At 41.4% G+C, this 20,698-nt stretch overlaps 1 protein-coding gene across 3 annotated transcripts in view; it reads left to right on the forward strand.

Annotated features, from left to right (window-relative positions):
* The first annotated feature begins 3,384 nt into the window (after positions 1 to 3,384).
* exd3 (exonuclease 3'-5' domain containing 3) overlaps positions 3,385 to 20,698 on the forward strand; it is a 75,311-nt gene continuing 57,997 nt past the window's right edge. For 2 of the 3 annotated variants that reach the window (XM_080756516.1, XM_080756518.1), the window contains exons 1-12: positions 3,385 to 3,424; positions 5,249 to 5,302; positions 6,258 to 6,328; positions 8,425 to 8,586; positions 9,401 to 9,598; positions 11,027 to 11,080; positions 12,491 to 12,630; positions 14,394 to 14,500; positions 15,510 to 15,595; positions 17,526 to 17,564; positions 17,993 to 18,159; positions 19,372 to 19,516. In XM_080756516.1, the coding sequence (XP_080612642.1) occupies positions 5,278 to 5,302; positions 6,258 to 6,328; positions 8,425 to 8,586; positions 9,401 to 9,598; positions 11,027 to 11,080; positions 12,491 to 12,630; positions 14,394 to 14,500; positions 15,510 to 15,595; positions 17,526 to 17,564; positions 17,993 to 18,159; positions 19,372 to 19,516 (1,194 nt within the window). In that variant the 5' untranslated portion in view covers positions 3,385 to 3,424; positions 5,249 to 5,277. Of the gene's footprint in view, positions 3,425 to 4,306; positions 4,435 to 5,248; positions 5,303 to 6,257; positions 6,329 to 8,424; positions 8,587 to 9,400; positions 9,599 to 11,026; positions 11,081 to 12,490; positions 12,631 to 14,393; positions 14,501 to 15,509; positions 15,596 to 17,525; positions 17,565 to 17,992; positions 18,160 to 19,371; positions 19,517 to 20,698 lie in introns of those variants that run through there. The other variant, XM_080756517.1, reaches the window with a different exon arrangement.

Here is a 20,698-nt window from a genome sequence, read left to right on the forward strand (position 1 = left end):
TTCTGACCTGAGATCAGATTCTAAAAAGATTGTGAACCGCACTGGGATATTTCATGCTTTGGTGACTGACAACTAAGCACAAGAAAATAACAAGACTCAACACTTTTCGCCATGCAGTAGGTCAGAGTTTTCAGTTCTCAGACCGCTGAGTATAGGCCTTTTTGCATTATTGTTTGTCTGCATTTTTCTCTTGACTCCAGTGCACCTCCATGGAGGTAAACGATTATAACTCTTCATGAGGAGTTGAAGCCTCGATCAGATTCTCCCCATAATCAGCACTTCCAATCTGCTGACAGTGCTGAGGCAAAGGCTTTTGTTCTCCCATATGTATATCCCCAGCAGGGGATATGGCACCGTTATAATAACTCTGTATCAAAATAGCACTTTGAATTAATACTGTACCGTACAAGGAGGATCTTGGCACAGCATGCTGTAGGCTACTGTACGTGTTACACGCTGAGTTTTCAGCATTTCCTTGTCATTTCATTTATTTATTCATTCGGAACATATAAATGGTAAAACAATTGATTAAAAAAAATCTATCTAATCTACTATCGTTAGGCCCCTATATACCTACATATGCCTTATTAACCCATTCTGTACGGGAACCCCTTTTGGTGTTTTAACTAATAAGCATTATGTTATACTTTAGCTATTGAAAAATAGCAGATCTACAAGCTCATCTACGAGCTTGTAGGTCTGCTATTTATTTATTTTTATCGTGAAAATGCGGCACAAATCCTTGAATATACCGTATATTCTTTCAGACGTCAGGCCTAAATGCCTTAAATTATGTTCACTAGTAGTCAATACCCGAGTGCAGGCGCTGTGGAGACGGGTATTGCTGCAGCCTCTTGTGTGGTACCTCTCGTCTCGTCATAGACCTCTCGTGGCATGAAATCGACAAAACTCTACACAGGGACAACAATATATGATATATAAAATATATCAATATAGACGGGAACAGAGGGAACTTAAACTATTTTGGAGGGAGATGGAATACGAACATGATTATAGCAATAGAGGCCTACTATATGTGTAGGCCCATATGTTTATATAGCAGCACCACCGTTGCCCATGGTGGAGCCAGCTGCGGCTCAAGAATTCACCACTTCTGAATGAATTCAGAAGTGTCTGGTGCTGCGGCGCCTGGTGCTGCAACTCACCAAGTCCTGGACCTGGTGAGAGCATGAGTGGACCTGGTCGTGAGACGTATAGGAGGGATAGGGGCCTGGTCAGGAGTCAATTAACCCACAGAGCCTAGTCCATCATCCACACGCCAGATTGGTCTATACCTCCCAGTCCCGGCAAAGTATAGTTCTGGAGCAACGGATTGTGTGGCCCTAATGGGGACTGATCGAGGTTAGCTATGGGACGAAGAACCATCTGATTAGTTACGATATTGAGGGGGTGGAAAGTGAAAACGATCGCTGTTTTGCAGCCTGAACCGAGACAAAGCTTGGAGTTGGAAATGTTTTCAAACGAGGTCTATTTTAAGCATGTGTGCAACATCATGACAACCGTTTTTAAAGTATTACAGTAACGACTGAAGTATCTCTTTAATGTTTACTACAAAACAATCTAAAATAAAGGGATTTAAGATCATTAAAGCTGGGCTGTTTGCCTGAATCCAATGCATTTCTGCCTATACTTCCGGTCCAGGAGTTCTTTGTCCCCATTCTCAATAGTATAGAAGTCTATGTAGGAGAGCCGCCATTGGACTGAAGCCCCATGAAGTGAACGCAGTTTGCGTAACTCTGTCTATATATCTAAGGCTCTGACACGCACAAACCAGTCCGTTATATGACATTTTTGAGCATGTATAAGAGAACCTCGGAGCCTGGGCAAGTTTTACCTGACATTTTTGAGTATGTATAGAGAACCTATAGGTTCTGCTGGGACGTAAGTCGGGACTTGATCACCCCGGCTGGGTCACCCGAGTGAGGGGCATGATGTTCGAGAGACCCGAAACCCTGATGACCTTAAGGGATACATCACTGATACTTCTAGAAGGAAAACAAAAAACATTGCATTTGCGTGGATGCATGCACCCATCATGCAATGTTTTTTTCCCTTTCTATAAGTTAAATACAGAAATTAAACTAAAATCTATTCTGTATGAATTAGCCTATTGTATTTTAGAAATCCTGGTTTTCTTGCATAGCATTATTTAATCATATTATGTATTATTTGATCTTGCATAATATCTTGGTTTTAAGTCCACCAGAGCTCCTAACACAGAACCTCCAGGTTTGAGGGCTGTAGCTCGGCAGCCCGACCCGTCCGAAGCTTCACCTTTCCTGGGTACCAGAAGGGACAAGTGGCCCCCTCCCAACCCAGGTGGCAGGTGTGCCTTGAAGAATGGGCCGTCTACCTGCCTTGGGACTTGGGAGCCCCCGTTCCCCCCGAAAAAGAGAGGGGACTGTGTGTGTGTGTGTGTTGTTGACATTATAATAAACAATAAAGTATTATAATTATAATAAAGTATTTTAACAAGTACATGAAGGGTATCTTAGTGGTCTGTAAACTGAACAAACCACGTGGTAACTAAATTGCCACAAGACAAAATATCAAAATAAAAAAATGCAAAATGAATTAAAGAAATCCAAGTTATATAATTTGAAAATACATGTGCACAAGACTTTTTTTTATTTTGTATTCATTTATTTTCTTCATTATATGCTTTAATTCTAGGCCATTCTTTTCTGATTAAATTTATTTCTGTTTTTTTTATTAATTTCCCAATGTATCGTGACTATCCAGGCATTAGCAATCAAACACTCACACACAAACAGTACTGTACTACTGTGTCGAGATTTCCATATATATTTTTCTAATTATTCATAAAAGGCATTAATATATTACAAGCACTTTGTATGTGTGATGATGCCTATTTAAAGACATTTCCTAATTTGAAATGAACGATTGCAGTTTGACTTGGCTAAAAGTTGGCTTGGGATGGGATGGGATGCTGCTTCCTGATGTGTCATGTGTTCACTCATGAGCAACAACTATAGCTGGCCAGACGTCGAGTTATAGTTTTCCTTCAAAATAAAACATGTGTCGCGTCATAATGCATGCCGTTCGGGCGGTCGCTTTTGAAATAGCTTTAAGACACACGCACGCTCACACTCACGCATGCACTCACGCACATATAGCCTACATACTGTATACACCAGTGGTTCCCAAAGTGGGGTCCATTTTTCCAATGGGGGTCCGCGAGCTAATAAATGTCAATTTGGGGGTCCTAATTAATTGGCATGAAAAAGTTTGGGAACACTCGTACACAATATTTCCCTACAGTGTACATTTTATTTTGAAGTCCCCAGAGGGAAGTCAACCACCATCAGAGCTAGTGTGTGTTGACTTGACGCTGCTGAGAGAGAGAGAGAGAGTGACTAACCGACGGCATTTATTTCACACGGTGAGTGTGTGTGTGTTTATACCTCTTCAATTCCACCACAGCACTGATTTAACACGTTAACTTTATGTAAAATTACTAGTCAAATGATACCAGCAAGACCTTCTTCTTCTTTAGGTGTTCAACTTAAGTGCGACACACATTAGTAACTGTAGCAGCCAGCATGTATTGTGTTTACTTTTTTTTACCTACATCTACATGGCTAAACGTTGCGGAGTTTACGAGCTAATTATTGGAGTAAAGCCTTCAGCAGAGAAACTATAGCACCATATTCGCCATATTCGTATTCATTATTAACTCGTCCACTTAATACTGTATATCACCAAGCGACATGTTCAGTCCTGTGTGTTTGCATACGGACATTTGAGGCTGTTGACTGTTGGTTTGACAGTGTGAATTAAATCAAACGTAGTAAATGCACCTCCCTTTTTTCTCTTTTGTTGCACTTCCCCCTCTTGATATTCTAACTTTAACTTTTTTTCCCCTTATTTTATTAACTTTATTTTACAGTTTTTCGTGTACATGTACACATACAAATACCATATCCTTTTTTTTATCACGTCTACTTGTGTGATATACTTTGTCGCCATTAGGTGGGGGTATAGGGTCGAAGGCAACAGAGTGACTCAACAGTCTATATTGACTGCACTAAAAAAAAAGCTATTAGAGCAGAGTTGGTGCTGAATGTCAATAAATAATAAATGGGACCTTTTCACACGTGACAGCATTAAACAAACCTTCTAAATTGGTCCAAGTTTATTTCATGTTTCAATGTTTTATTTTAACATTGCTGTCTTCAACCCAATTCAACTGACGATGTCAATTATTATTATTATTATTTTAATTTTGTACTTTAATTATTTTTAATGGATTTGGCTGGTCGAGATGACTGACTGACTAAGAGAGTAGTGCAGTCTTACACTGGCCACAACACGCAGTCTGAGATCCACAACGGAAGGAAGCCACACACTCATCAATTCAGTTGGATAATAGCTTCTGAGCTGCTTTAATATGTGAGCTTTAATTTTATTTTATGCCCTTTGATTAAAGTGCTACATATTTTTGGTGTGTGTGTGTGTCACATTCTATACTAGTGAATGCACCCCTTCAGAGATTAAAATAGGGTGCATGTTGAATCCCAAAACACAGTTTATAGTTAATATAGACGCAATAAAACAACGACCTCTGCATCCACGGGATGCACTACTGTACTGCTTTTTTATTCTAGTTTATTTCGCTAGCTTTAGTTATAATAATCATTTATTTTTCTGTTTTCTACATGAATATAACGACATAAAGACAATCCCTGCATCTCATTACATTGAAAACCTATTTAAGTCACTGAGATATTGAAAAATAGCATATCTACAAGCTCATAGCGCGGCACACTACGAGCTGTAGGTCTGCCATTTTTGAAAAATCGTGAAAATGCGGCACAAATCTTTGAAAATATATATTCTTTCAGTGCCAACGTTTTTAACTCAAATCTTTGCTTCTGGGGGGGGGGGACGACGACGACGACAACATATTTTTAGATGGGGGTCGGAGGCCAATTAACTACATTTCTGGGGGTCCTTGACATGAAAATGTTTGAGAACGACCGATACAGATTTTTGACCTGAAAACTGTCAGGATTTAGAAGTCATCAGGTCTAAATGGGTTAATATGTCAGCTTTTATTTGATGCCCTTTGATTAATGTGCTACACATTTTGTGTAGATTTGTGGGGTGGTTTCTATACTAGTAAATGCACCCCTTATGTCTCTCTCTCTCTCTCTCTCTCTCTGACCCATCCTGCCCTCGCTCGCCCCTGCTGTTGTGGTCTCAGGAGTCTCGACGCCAGTCGGATGAATCAAGATGACTACACCAGTGGAGCCATCAGGTTCAGTGTGAAATCAAATCAGTGAATTCATAAAGTGTAGTGATGCTTTATCTTCACAAAGTGTGACTGACGACGGCACACTTCATAATATTATAGCATTTTTGTTTTACAGTATGTTTAGTCTTAGAGCAAGCCAATCAGGGTACTTTGTCCAACGACCGTCACCCTGATTTCCGTGGCTTCAAGTGCTTGATCGACACAATTGATTTGGATGCCTTAGCATACTACAGTATAACAGTATATACAGTACATCTGCTGTCCGGAGGAAACCTTGTAGCTCCAATTTTTTTTCATTTTTCAGGACATTTAAAATATATACGTTTTTAAGGAAATGAATAAAACCTTATATTTATATTATAACGATGCAATACTGCCTCATCAAAGTTGATGTTGTGACTTTAGATATTGTCAATGACTTGCATGAGATGGAGAGAGTTGGTGGAGTTAGCTGTTTTAGCAGACAGTTTGGGGGTCGAATGGAGTTAAGAGGTTTTGTCCAATGCGTTTTTGTGCATTACACTCACCCACCCATTCATACGCCGACGCGCGCGCGCGTGTGTGTGTGTGTGTGTGTGTGTGTGTGTGTGTGTGTGCGTGTGCGTGTGTGTGTGTCAGGGTTGACGTCTTGTCCATCTTTAAAGATTTAGTCAAGACCTTACTCTGCAAAAGAGTTCCATCTGGTCAGCAATTCCGCTCTTGTGACCACCTAGCATTCTCAACCCTTACAGTGTGTGTGTGTGTGTGTGTGTGCGCGCGCGCATGCGTGCGCGCTTATCTAAAACGTAACTTACTGTATCATAACACAAAGTTTTGTGTTTCTAAGGCAGGCTGATATTACAGCAAAGTGTTTGGAAGAATAGCCTCATCAACATGTTTGGTCCAATGACAGGTCGATGGGGCCAAAGGTCAAAATATAACCCCCACCACCGCATCTGTGCCTGTGTTTGACCCCCAGGTGTTGACCCTACCGTTCTGCTTGTAGAGCAACTTGTGGAGATATGGTACAGCCCCAATGGAACACAGAAGGTGAGAGTCACTTTGTGTGTGTGTGTGCGTGTGTGTGTGTGTGTGTGTGTGTGTGTGTGTGTGTGTGTGTGTGTGTGTGTGTGTGTGTGTGTGTGTGTGTGTGTGTGTGTGTGTGTGTGCGTGTGTAATGACTGTTGTGTGTGACTACACGGGTAGGATTGCAGGTATACTGAAAGGCTATCGAATGTATGACATCTCTTTCACAAGTTAAAGGAGAATTCCATGCTATAAGGCTTTCTTACCTTTATTTGTAGTCGTTGCGTCCCCACCAAAGAGGTCCAGGTGTTATTTTGTGCAAAAGTGCATTATTGGCTATTTCCCCTACCATAAGCCCTCAATGGGGGTTGGGTTTTTGTGCTAATTCGCTTATTTCCATCGAAATAAGTAGTAAAGTGTGCCTCTTGGGATACTATTTACATTATGAAGAGAAAAAAATATTTTTGAGCAATGGAAATAAGCGAACCCTCCAATGCCCCATTCAATTAAATGCAATGCAATTCCATTCATTGAGGGCTTATGGTAGGGGAAATAGCCAATACTGCGCTTTTGCACAAAATAACACCTGGACCTCTTCCTCTTTGGTGGGGACGTAACAACTACAAATAAAGGTAAGAAAGACTTCTAGCATGGAATTATCCTTTAAAGCAAATGTTCGAAGGCCTTTTCACAAGTGATTATCTCTTTGATAAATAGAAAGCAGTGATTGCTTTCTAAATAATAAATCTGTTGTGTGTCAAACTGCCTTACAAGTTTGATAATTCAAATATATTTAAAATTTAAATAAAATGTCATATTGAACTTTTCCTGATACTTGTTATGAAGTAGGAAGGTTGAAAGATTATACCTGGGTAGTACGTTTATACCTGGGTCCGTGTTCATCAAACATTCACAGAATAACTGCAATCAAAATAATTGAAAAAACAGATATTTATTACGTTTTGTACAGCTACAGAGTACTAGTCCTCTTCTGAGAATGAATGACATGCGGATTAATGCAAAAAGCTTAAACAATTTAATATTTAAAAAAATATATTTTTTTAATTTTAAACACTATGAAATCTGGGCACCCTTTTAACAGAAAAACAAAACAAACTATATTATTATATAAATATATTGTTAGATAGTATTTCACTATAATTAATAGTAAATGTAAACCATATAACTACTGTATATGGTAATATGGCTGTTGTACAAGCCCCACAGTCTAGAGACCCTTGGGCACATCTAAGATGGCCACTAACACAAATTGAAAAGAAACCAAAACATATTGGGCATTGACTCCCATTTTGACCTATCCGTTGAAATCTCTTAATGTTCACACTGTCGACTGTCCGCACACCAGTTTGTAGAGTTAGAAATTATTTGCCTGATGAAGACCTAGTCGGTCGAAACGTTGCATTTAATTGTCGCCTTAAAATAAAGTAAGTCTCGGAGCTCGAAGAGCGGATGTTCTTCCTCTTCCTTGGTGTTTGCCTTGCTGCCTGACATCCAGCGCCTGGCCTGAATATAGGCGTTGAGATGTGCACACAATCTTCTCTGCACACTGTGTAGACCGTTCATTCTACTCACCAAGATAACACCAATAACCTTTCAACTAAAGAGATGGAGAACAGATTGACCGAGAGACTGCCATCGCGCAAATTCCAGATTTTCACCAGAGGAGAAAAACCTTTTTCAATTTTTTTTTTCCCAAAATGAGTTAATAGCACAGGCAGACTCTTCACATACTAGAGCATGTCTGAAATAAGTGTCAGAGCTGAAATCGACATGTAAATATGAAATAAATGCTTAAACATGTAGTTAGGTGGAATGTTAGAGTTCACAGAAGTGAACCTTTCAAGCCTGTTTTCTCAACTCGCTGTTTTCAGCAAGACATTACTCTATAGGCCATATCTCCAAAACCGGTGGGTCAAACTGAACAACCAATATGTCAATTTGAAGCTATGATTCCCTGATGATGAAAAAAAAATCCAATGGCAGTCAAATTTAGTCACATTTTATCTCCCTCTTTTTCACACTCACTCACTTCCACCCTTTCACCGCAAATCCCATTCTTCTTCCTATCCTCTCTCACATTCCCTTTTTGTCCCCCCCAGATGCGTCTGATGGCCCAGCAGGCGTTTTCTGAGCTGACTAGCCCACTGGAAGACCTACTGACGGTCCTAGAGGGCTTCGTGGAGAAGTCACTCTTTAACATGAACAGCCTGGTCAACGGCTTCCTGGAAGAGTTTCAGAAATGGCGAAGGAAGCAGCCACAGGTGGACCAAAACTTATCAGTTTAAATAGCTTAAAACTCCTGAAGTGTGTGTCGTAACTCTTATTATGTCTGCTTTTGCTGTTCATAAATGCATACCGGTAGTCACTCGGTGGCGCGCTATGAGCTTGTAGATCTGCTATTTTTTTTTTAATCGTTAAAAAATGGCTTTCAATATATTCTTTCAGAGTGGACGTTTTTAATAACATATTTTCAGATGGGGGGGGGGGGGGGGGGGGGTCGGCGGCCAATTACATATAATTTTTGGGGTTCCTTGACATGAAATATTGAACACCACTGATACAGAAACATGAGGTAGGTTCAGAAAACTGTCAGGATTTAGAAGACATTTTTATTGATTTAATTTCGACCTAAATGGGTCGATCTATTGCACTTCTTTCCATCTCCTCTTATGACTTAAAAAAAATGCCTTAAAGGACCACTTCACCACTTTTCAACTAGTCTAGTCCTGAAAAGTTGCAATGCGAAAATGGAAGCCACCGTTCTCACGATAATAAAAGTCTAAAACATTTTTGCAAAAGAATCTCGTTTAAAAAACAATCTGCCTAATGATGATGTCACTGGAAGACGGTTTCTAAACTGCCCACAGCCCCTCCTATATATGAGACACGGACTGAGTAGAAAAAGATCGTGCCATTTCATCACGATTATCAGTGAGGACCTATTATATGAAGATGGGTTGAAAAAGTGGTGAAGTGGTCCCTTAACTGTTGTCCTTTCATCCCGTTCTCCCACGTAACACTTTTGCATTTCTCCGTCTTGTCTCGTTTTTGTTTCTCGACGACCCAAACCCCCAGGTGACCCTCGACTCGTTCTCGGAGGAGCAGGCGGCCGCACTGAAGCACCGAGTGCTGGGGCTCCTGACGAGGATCCCGCTGACCTGGCACCCCGCCTCGGTGGACGCCTTCCTCGACCTGTACCGGCTCCAGTCTCTGGACCCGAGCGTGCTCCGGTCGAGCGTCATGAAGCTTCAAGGCCTCCGGTGTTACAAAGAGGTGAGTTTATATACTGGCCGTTATAGGCCTGACACTCACACACACGCCTTTTCCATCTAGCATACAACATCGACGCATGCTAGATAGCCATGTGACGATACACTCAACTCACGATGCGATACGTATCACGATATGAGGTTCACGATACGATTTTTCACGATATTTTCAACACAATGATTTTCCAGACAAATGACCCATTTTTTTTTTTTTTTTTATGATTTATCTTCCCCCCCCAAAGCTAAGTTTTTTCACAATTTTTATTTAACTACACTGCAAAGATAATTGGCTTCCTTGATGTATTAATGAGCATCAATAACGACCATCACCTGGGCACAGTCACAGACACATTATACAGCTCCCCTCTCCAGGCCTCTACTGTCTCATTTCTCTCCAAAATCATGTGAATATGATGGAATATGATTACAGCTGACATTTCTTATCACACACTAGCCCCCCCCCCCCCCCTAAAAAAAAAGAAAATAAATATAATTATATTTAATTTTTTTGAAAATCGATTCTTTTTTAAAATAAATCGATACATATCGTCAGGATATAATATCGATATATATCGCGATATACGATATATCGTTACATGCCTAATGCTAGCTGTAAGCAAGATGTAAGTGTCATGGCCGCCCCGATGCATTTCCAATGGAAGTCACGTGGTTTGATACAACATTTTGGACTACGAGCTGTTGTAGTATGGCTTTCGGCTGTGTTTCGACTGCCCCCCCCCCCCCCCCCCCACCCCCTCATACAACACAAATGTTGTGTCAAACCATGTGACTCCCATTGGAAATGCATTGCATCACACCTTTTGTAGCATACATCAGTCTGTTGTAAAGGTGTGAGTGAGGCCTTGCTTAGCCAGTGGTGGAAAAAGGTACTCTGTTGTTCTACTTAAGTCAAAGTACCAATACTGCAATTTTAGAACTACTTTGTCACAAGTGAAAGTGCGGAATTGAAAATGTACTTGAGTAAAAGTACAAAAGTATCAAAATGTACTTAAAGTACTAAAAGTAAAAGTACTCATTGTGCAGAATGTCCCATTTGACAAGTTCAAAATGTGTACAAAATCTATTGATTTTTTTTACATAATAATAATAATGAATTGCATTTTTATAGAGCTTTTTCCAAGTGCTCAAAGCGCATTACAGCGGTTTATTCATTCATACATTGGGAGGTGAAGCAGCGAACAGTCGACACCAGCGTCCTCACTTCCCACATTCACACACCACCAATGTAGGTTTCAGTGTCTTGCCCAAGGACACTTTGACATTGTAGACATGAGGAGGAGCCGGGATTCGAACCGCCGACCCACGGATCATTGGATGACCTGCTCTACCTCCTGAGCCACAGCCGCCCCCAATTGTATTCAGTCTTTTGGATTGTTAAGTTGGTGCTTAATTATTTTCTGTTTTTCATCAGGCAGCCGTACTAGGCATGAAATTTAAACTACAGAAGGAACTGGACATGGAAGAGGTGAGAGGTTGTATTTGCACGTTGAAATTGGTTAAATTGTTTATTATGTAAGTAGGTAGTATCAAGGGCATTCATGATATATTGAGTATTAGAAATTAGGCATGTAACGATATATTGTATATCGATATTTATATATATCGATATTAATCCAGACGGTATGAATGGATTTATTGAAATTCGATTTTCAAAATGTCTTATTTTAGAAATGAGTCACTTTCAGTAATAGAGCTGTGTGTGTCTGTGGCCTCTTTTACACGGCGACCATCTCCAGATAAAACGCCAAAGTCCCATTGCGTTCTCATTTTCTATTGACACTAGAACGCACACTTTATGAAAACGCTATAATGTCGCTAGGTGGCGGTAACGGGCTGGTAAATAGACCAGTCGCCCACGTTACGTACAAGAAGAAGAGCCAGCTCCCCCTTCACGCAACAGGCAGCACCGAGCATGCAGGGCAGAGCGCGCCACGGGATGGATATATATTTTTATAATGCATTAGGCTACATAAACGCTGCTGCCGCCTATCGCAAGGCATTTTATTTACATCATGGTTTTTACGTTCACCATCGCTGGTGAGCGGCACTTTGTAGGCGAGGAGGGAGGCTTGTTCAGGAACTATATTATATGGCTCTGCATCAATGTAATAAACATAATGCGCTGTGAACCAACGCCAAAACCGTTTTGCCTGTTTACACGGAGAAGGGATAAAATAAAACGGCGTTCTCAAAGATTTCCACTCTGGAAGGTGGTTTCACTTTGTTGCGTTTTCACCTCCTGAAAACACCGTTTCTCGTGTAAAACGATACTTTATTTTGCCGTTTTTATATGAACACCGTTCTCGTGTAAAGACCACCTGTGACTGTGCCCAGGTGATGATGGTCGTTGATGCTCATCAAGGAAGGCAATTATGTTTCTGCACTGTCAAAAGTAATGCCACTTCTTTTGCAATGTAGTTAAATAAAAAAGTGTGAAAAAATACATTTTTTGTTTAAAATATCGTGAAAAATCATATCGTGAACCTCATATCGTGATACGAATCGTATCGTGAGTTGAGTGAATCGCTACATGCCTAGTGGAAATACATTATTTTGTTAACCCATTCTGACCGGGCACCCATTTTGGTGTTCATGTTATGCTTTACCTATTGAAAAATAGCAGATCTACAAGCTCATAGCGCGCCACCGAGTGGCGCGCTACGAGCTTGTAGATCTGCTATTTTTGAAAAATCGAAGAACGACTGACATTTTTTTAAATCTGATCTCAGGTCAGAATGGGTTAATCAGACCAGTGTGTGTCCAGTGGAAACCTCGTATGAATCTGATCTCAGGTCAGAATGGGTTAATATCCACAGGACGGTTCGACAAAACGAGACACTAGCTAATGTTCCGGACTCCATTTTGTGCCCCACAGATTTGTGTGCCGCTGATTCTGCACGACAAGCTGTCCATAGCCGAGTCCTACGTGGCCGGCCACCCTGCCCTGGAGCAACGCCTCGTCACCGTCCTAGACTCCTGGTGCCTTCCCGACTTCAGCGTGAACAACATATGCAAGTATGGAGACTATATACGTAGTGTTGATTTCGTCGACTAAAACTACATGACGAAAAGAATGTCTCGTCGACTACCTTTTTTTTTTCACTGACGAAAACTAAATAGAATACTACGGTACATGAAAACTTAAGCTATTTTAAACTAGGCTAAAATGTTAGGAAGGGACCAGTGGACAAGAGATCCGGTATTAGTCATTTTTACACTTGGTTGCATGCTGAAAATAGCTGATCTACAAGCTCACAAGGCGTCGCGCTGTGACGTGTTGTGAGCTTGTTGGCAAATCCCATTGACATATATGGGATTTGCAGGCTCTTACATCACAAACTGCCGGCAAATCAGAGCACCTGTTTGAGCCAGAAAACCCCAGATCACAGAAAATCTACTGAATGTTAAAAGTTCATGTTTTTTGGGTGCAATTGAGATTAGAAAACCTAAAAAAAAATAAGAACAATTCCAAAACCTTTTTTTTAACGTCACAATCCCTTTAACACCCTCCGCGCCATTGCCTTAGATTAATGTCAATTCATTAATAAAACGCTTGCCACCATTGCCGTAGCCCTTCGGCAATTGTTGTTTTATAGTGCATTTGATCGATCGAGCCATAATGCTACTTACGTTAGCCGGTTAGCTAGCTGTGTTGTTAGCACAGCATTGGATCGTTCATCTTAGTTTGTCGTCGCCATAAGAATCCATTCTATCCGTTTCTTTCAATCGCCTGTATCTCCTATTCCTTGTCCCAGATGGCATTTTTGGTCAAAACAGCGTTTCTTTGACGGCACGAGCCGACGTTGTGGAGGTCTATAGTGTACCCGGCATGATGTGATCATGTAAACCAAGGTTGTCATGGAAACGTAAAGCTGGCAGAGATGAGCTCACTTCCGGTTGAGGCAAAATGTGGCTTTTCAAAATAAGAGCTCAAATTAAAAAAATGCTGGCGTGAATTAGGACCTAATTTATCAATAAATGGCGGCAGTCTAAGTGTTAACATTGTTTAACGTTGTTTAATGCAATCAGACAGGACTTCTCTGTCTGGATGTCAAGGCCAGAAAGTAGTTTTTTGCCACTCGGTAGGCATTCCTGCATAAACAAAATGATGTCACGTGCATATACCCTCTATTGAGTTCACAAGTTCCCCTCCCTCCTACCTTGATCTCTTGGTCTCTCAAGTCTAAAAAAAAAAAAAATCTGATATCTCCATAATAATTTCAAGTTGTATATAGACGTCTTGTTGGCTCGTGTTTACATTTGCACTGTGGCACAGCTTCAATAATAATTTCATAATATATCATCAGTCCCGCGTGGACTGAAAACATGGGTTTTGCTTTAGCTATTGAAACAAAACTTCGATTTTGAAAAATCGAAGAACGACTTGACATTTTTAGAATCTGACCTCAGGTCAGAATGGGTTAATCAGACCAGTGTGTGTCCAGTGGAAACCTCGTATGAATCTGATCTCAGGTCAGAACGGGTTAAGTTCTTTCCATGCCATGACGGAAGGCATATAGCATTCAGTCTCCTGAACTCGTCGCAGCATTTTGCGCTGAACAAATTTGTTTAGAATGTCGTTACACACACCGCATCTCCACTAGCTAAAGAGTGCTGGGTTGCTCCCCGAAAATAGCCGATCTACAAGCTCGCTGCGACGCGTTGAGAGCTTGTAGATCTGCTATTTTCTCCTGTTTTTTTTTTTTGTCCAAAAGTGACCTCTTACGGGATTTCAGCCCCTGCTGCCTCTCTAACACTCTCTGCTTGTCATGTTGCAGGCAGTTCCCAGACCTGGTCCTCTCCAAACACAACGTCATGCAGACCGGCCCCAAAGTGCTCAGCAGACACGTGTTTAGGCTAATAAAGAAGTTCAACATTAACGAGGGTATGTATGTATGTATACGTACCAGTATGCCGTGGTGGAAAAAAAGCACTCAATTGTTTCAGTTAAAGGAGAATTCCATGATACTAGAAGGCTTTCTTTACCTTCATTTGTAGTTGTTAACTTGTTACGTCCCCACCAAAGAGGTCCAGGTGTTATTTTGCGCAAAAGTGCATTGTTGGCTATTTCCCCTACCATAAGCCCTCAATGGGTTTTTGTGCTAATTCGCTTATTTACATCGAAATAAGTACTAAAGTGTGCCGCTTGGGAGAGATTTTTGAGTGATGGAAATACGCGAATTAGCACAACACCCCATAGGCCCATTCAATTCACTGCAATGCAATTCTTTGAGGGCTTATGGTAGGGGAAATAGCCAATAATGCGCTTTTGCACAAAAAAACACCTGGACCTCTTTGGTGGAGACGTAACAACTACAAATAAAGGTAAGAAAGCCTTCCAGCATGGAATTCTCCTTTAAGTAAAAGTTCCAATACTGACATTTTTTGAACTACTTCGTTACAAGTAGAAGTGCGGAATTGAAAATGTACTTGAGTAAAAGTACAAAAGTATTGGCATCAAAATGTACTTAAAGTACTAAAAATAAAAGTACTCATATTGCAGAATGTCCCACTTCACAAGTTCAAAATGTGTACAAAATCTATTGAAAGTAGCAGATCTACAAGCTCACAATGTGCCACGCTGCAACACATTGTGAGCTTGTAGATCTGCTATTTTCAAATGGCCCGAAATGCATAGGGTTGAAGTGGTTAATGTATGTTTTCTAAATCAAAATGAAAATCGCCAAAGTAACGAGTCAACTAAAGCTTTCAAAATAATTGTAGTGGAGTAAAAGTGAAAAGATTTGGCTCTGAGATGTAGTGGAGTAGAAGTAAAAGCAATTGGTATACTTATAGTTATTTTCCACCACTGGCGGTATGTAAGGTTTGTTGGAACGAGTCAAAAGTGAGCAAATATTATTTTATTCAGCGTTTCTGCTCTTCTGTTTACATAGAGCTGTGTGCAGAGTTGTGTCCCAATGCTATGCAGAAGAGAAAGGAAGACGCTCTGCAATACTTCACACACAAGATGTTTAGAGACGTAAGTAGATGAACAATACTTTAACCCGTTCTGACCTGAGATCAGATTCATACGAGGTTTCCACTGGGCACACACTGGTCTGATTAACCCATTCTGACCTGAGATCAGATTCTAAAAAAAAATGTCAGTCGTTCTTCGACTTCGTTCTTCGATTTTTCAAAAATAGCAGACCTACAAGCTCGTAGCGCGCCACTCGCCACCAGAGTTGGGGTCCGTTACTCATAAAAGTAAGGCACTACATATTACATATTACTTTTGAAAAAAGTAATGCCTTACATTACTTTATTACTCCCTGGAGAAAGTAACTAGTTACATTACTCGTTACATTACTTTTGCGTTACTCCATAAAATCGCCTGAGATGCATTGTCAAATAATTTGCACTGAACTGCCACACAACAATATAATATTTAGTTTGGGGTCTGTGAGGCCAAATCTCATCAAATGGTGGTCCATGGCTAAAATGCAGAATACATACTGGACCTTGATATGAAAATGGTTGAAAACCACTGTACCACGTGGTTCTAGGCAAATATTAACTTTCCCAACAATATATATTAAAATAAAATAATGAGACTGAGATAAATCAGTAGACTATAATTATGTTCACAGTGCTTTAGGATCCCTTTCTTTATGATGTGGAGTCCCCTGCTCCATTGCTCATTAAATGTAGTTTTTCATTTCGGCATATTTGGTTTATTTATCTCTACATTAACTAACTAGTGATTGTGAGAGCACACGTTCTACAACAAACAAACAGACCCTCCCATTGGCAGTGTTGCCAGGTTTTAGAAGAGAAACAAGCAGCCATGTCTATGAAAACAGCCCAAAAGAAGCCTGACTGGGCTATCATAAAACAAGCCCAAAGTCGCTTGTAATAAGCGGACATGGCAACACCCCAACGCCTGCTCTGTCTCTGTGACAGTGGGGAGACTGGGAGCTTTCTGTGCAGCGGAAAAGTGCTACGGAGATTTTAATACAGAGACGACTTAAATGACAGTTATGACACAAGCACTGTAGGCTATATCACAAAAAAATGGACAATGATGTGTCCGGCCAGAGGTTGAGTTGGGAGGAGGAAAGGTGGGTCTAAAACCGGACGTCTGGCCACCCTACGAGTCCACGACAGTAACGAAAAATGCTGTGCTGCTGATGATCTGACACCGGTTTGACATGTTCTAGTCCGTACTGCGTACTGCGTTGCCAGCGCACCATTAGTGTTCATGTTCAACTCATCTCCGTTGTGTGCATTATTCTCTAAAGCAACACTGCTGAAAGCAGCCACATGATGCAAGTAGCGAGTAACGGCAGCGCTAAAGCGACCAGTAACTGTAGTGTGATTATCAATTTTGGAGGAGTAGTGTCGTTATATTACTCGCTACCGACCAAAGTAGTGTCGTTACAGTAACGATATTTTCCGTTACTCGTTACACCCAACTCTGCTCGCCACTCGCGCTATGAGCTTGTAGATCTGCTATTTTTCAATAGCTAAAGCATAACATGATGCCAACACCAAAATGGGTCCCCGTTCAGAATGGGTTAACCCGTTTAGACCTGAGAACTGATTCTACAAAATGTTCTACAATATGTTGTCTTAGAGACCCCGCAGAAGCAAAGATTTGTGTTAAAATCGTTCGCTCTGAAAGAATACATATTGAAAGTTTTGCGCCACATTTTCACGATTTAAAAAAAATAGCAGATCTACAAGTTCATAGCGCGGCACTCGGTGCCGCGCTATGAGCTTGTAGATCTGATATTTTCCCAACAGCTAAAGCATAACATGATGCTGAACACGCCAAAAGGGGTTAACCAAGCATCTCGTTTTGGAATATAAATCCTCCATAAGAAATAAAGACACCAAACAGGCTTGCATTTGAATTAAGATCGTTTTCTTTGTCTGTTGTTTTTCCCCCTCCCAATTTTATATTATAGAAATCCATGAAGGAGGAGAACTGGAGAGACCGTGTGGAGGTAAAATATTTGTCATTTTTTATTTAAAACATATTTTCTTTAGATGTTTTTTTTATTTTTTTAGTTGAAGCTGCTATAAGCAATATTATATCTTTTTATTTTTTTTGTTCCTAGAAGCTTTGTCATTGGTCGGAAAGACCAAGACAGACAGACCAAGACCAGACAGTCTCTGACTGTGACACAGTCTCTGACTGTGTCACAGTCAGAGACTACATTTTTTGGGGAGTGTTTAACCCATTGCTGGCTGTCTGAATGCATAAAAAAAAAAAAAGGAAAAAAAAAGCTCATTAAAATTTGACATAATATTGCTCATAGCAGCTTTTAAAATCTTTGTGTGTGTGTGTGCGTGCACGTGTGCGTGCACTTGTGTGTGTGTGTGTGTGTGTGTGTGTGTGTGTGTGTGTGTGTCTGTGCGTGCGTGCGTGTAGTATATGGTGGTGGATGACGTGGAGCTGCAGGTCTTCATGGTCGAGATGCTGGTCAGGTACTCTGACCTCCAGACCGCTGCCCAGTGGTCGCTCCAATACGGCCTCCCCAGAAACAGACTGCCGTTTGGCGTCTGGGACGTGCAGCAGAGTCTGCCAGACCATCTCAAGTGAGTTCATCTCCCACTCTGAACGGGAACCCCCTTTTGGTGTTTTTACGAAAAATAGCAGATCTACAAGCTCATAGTGCGGCACTTCTGCTATTTTTGAACAATCGTGAAAATGTGGCGCAAATCTTTATATATTGTTCTTTCAGAGTGAGCGATTTTTGCTCAGATCTTTGCTTCATGGGAGGTCCCTGAAATGATATATTTTCAGATGGGGGGGTCGGCGGCCAATTACATATCATTTTTGGGGGTCCTTGACATGATATGTTTGAAAACCAGTAAACCACTGACATAGAAACATGAGGTTTTTCAGAAAACTGTTTAGAAGACATTAGGACATTATTTTGTGGAATCGTCCTCAGGTCTAAATGGGTTCAATATTTAACTTACATTTTTATAATGGACTAGACCTGTATGTGGCCGTCGCAGTCGGCCACCGGCCTACTTGGGAACGATGCGACTTGGGAACCTATAATGATATACGTTGTCATATAGCACCCGTTTTAACTGTCAGCCGGTGTCCCACATGAAGATCTGTGCATGTGCCTGTGTGTGTGTGTGAAGACTGGCCCACTGGCAGAGCCTGATTGGTTGAGCCTCAATTGGCTGAGGCAGAGGCTGGAAATTGCACAGGTGAAAGGAGTTGGCCTCATTAGGCCCACTGGCAGAGCCAGGCCCAGGTGAAAGGAGTTGGCCTCATTAGGCCCACTGGCAGAGCCTGACCAGAGCCTTTTGTGGTGGTTCCGGAGAACCGTGGGTCCGACCGACTCGATACCGGGCACTGCACTCCCTGAGGGGGTGTGGAACGCGTGTGTCGAATGTGAAGTCAGTGGGGCGAACGTTTCCCGAGTTACGTGCATTAGAACTGTACACACGTACGCACGCAGACGTGGCACATTTATAGTACTAGCCCTTGTTACCCGTTGTGAGATATTGCCCTGGGTGTGTTTTTTCGCATTTTTTATTCACTAATAAATTCAATATAAATTTATAATTTGTTAAATTGGAAAAAGAGCTTCGTTAAGACCTCCATATTATTATGGCCACTGCCTGTGTGAAAAGTGGGAGTGATTTGGTGCAGGCAGTGAGGAGCTACGGCGGTGTTTCTGACACACAGACACACAGACAGACGTTGTCAGAATTATAGTATGATGATGATGATGATGTCAATAGGGCTGAAACCCTGCCTAAACTCTCTCTCTCTCGTCTCCCCAGACACATGGACTGTGTTCAGAGTGTGGAGTGGACACCACCCGCGTCTCACCGTGACCAGTACCACCAGCTGTCACTCCCCCGTGACAAGGTTGTCTTCTTGGACACCCTGGAGGGACTCCAGCAATGCCAAGACGTCGTGCTGAAGGTACGGAAACAACATAGCCAATCTGCCATTTTTCATGTCCTCCTATACACCAGTGGTTTTTTCCAACCCTTTTCATATCAAAGGTCCATCAATGTATTCTGCATTTGAGCCACGGACCACAGTCTCCCTAGCCTCGAGGAAACCCAGACGTTTCTATTTCCAGGGAGAAAAATAAAAGTCCACTTCAATAGAGTAGCGCAAACGTCGATCACTCTCTGCTGATTACTGATCGTCTGCACCTTTGTTAAAATGACGTACACACAGACACTCCTCTCTCTCTCTCTGTCGCTCTAATTAATTAGTCTCATGTCGCGCAGCTGTGTCCCTTCCCGGGAGCTATACCTATATGCCATAGAAAGCATAGGTGGACGTCCCCAGGCTACTATCTCTCAGACCCAAAATGAAACCATTCCATGATGTATTGATGTCGGTAACCGTAGGAGAGCTATGGCAGACGTTGATCAACATAATGATTATTAATTGTGTACCAGACCTCTTGTAAATTAAGTAGCCTATAATGCAGCTGTTTAACAATAATTTACCTCTTGAGAGCGTAACGTTCGTTTATTTTACGCGGGTCCATTTGGTTCCCAACTCTCCATCCTTGGGACCACCTGGAACCTCCCCAAGGACCACTGGTTGAAAACCACTGACCTTTTACACGTGTGGTGGTAGGGGGGGGGGGGGGGGGTCTCAGAGTGCTCCCACTAAGGGTAGGGGTAGGCAACCTTTATTATCAGAAGAGCCATTTTTGGCCCAAAAACGTATTACAATTCTATCTGGAGCCGCAAAATATGTTTGCTTTAATAAAAAGACGAGAGGCTGGTCTGCATTCATGCGAGCTCCGGAAGTCATAGGTAACATAGCTCTAAATGCGACTGAGAGAGAGCTACTGTATGGACCAGAGCTATAGAAAAACCCTTGATTCGCTTCGAGGATACTCTTTAACCCATTTAGGCCTGACGTCGATATTGAAATAAAGTCTTTTAAATCCTGGCAGTTTTCTGAAATACCTAAGTTTCTATATCAGTGGTTTCATGTCATGGACCCCAAAGAATATTATGTAATTGGCCCACCGACCCTCATCTGAAAATATGTTGTTCCAGGAACCTCTCAGAAGCAAAGATTTGAGTTAAAAACGTTCACTCTGAAAGAATATATATTCAAAGATTTGAGCCACAT

This window comes from Protomyctophum bolini, assembly GCF_963924005.1.
Source record: "Protomyctophum bolini genome assembly, chromosome: 22".
Classification (NCBI taxonomy): domain Eukaryota; kingdom Metazoa; phylum Chordata; class Actinopteri; order Myctophiformes; family Myctophidae; genus Protomyctophum; species Protomyctophum bolini.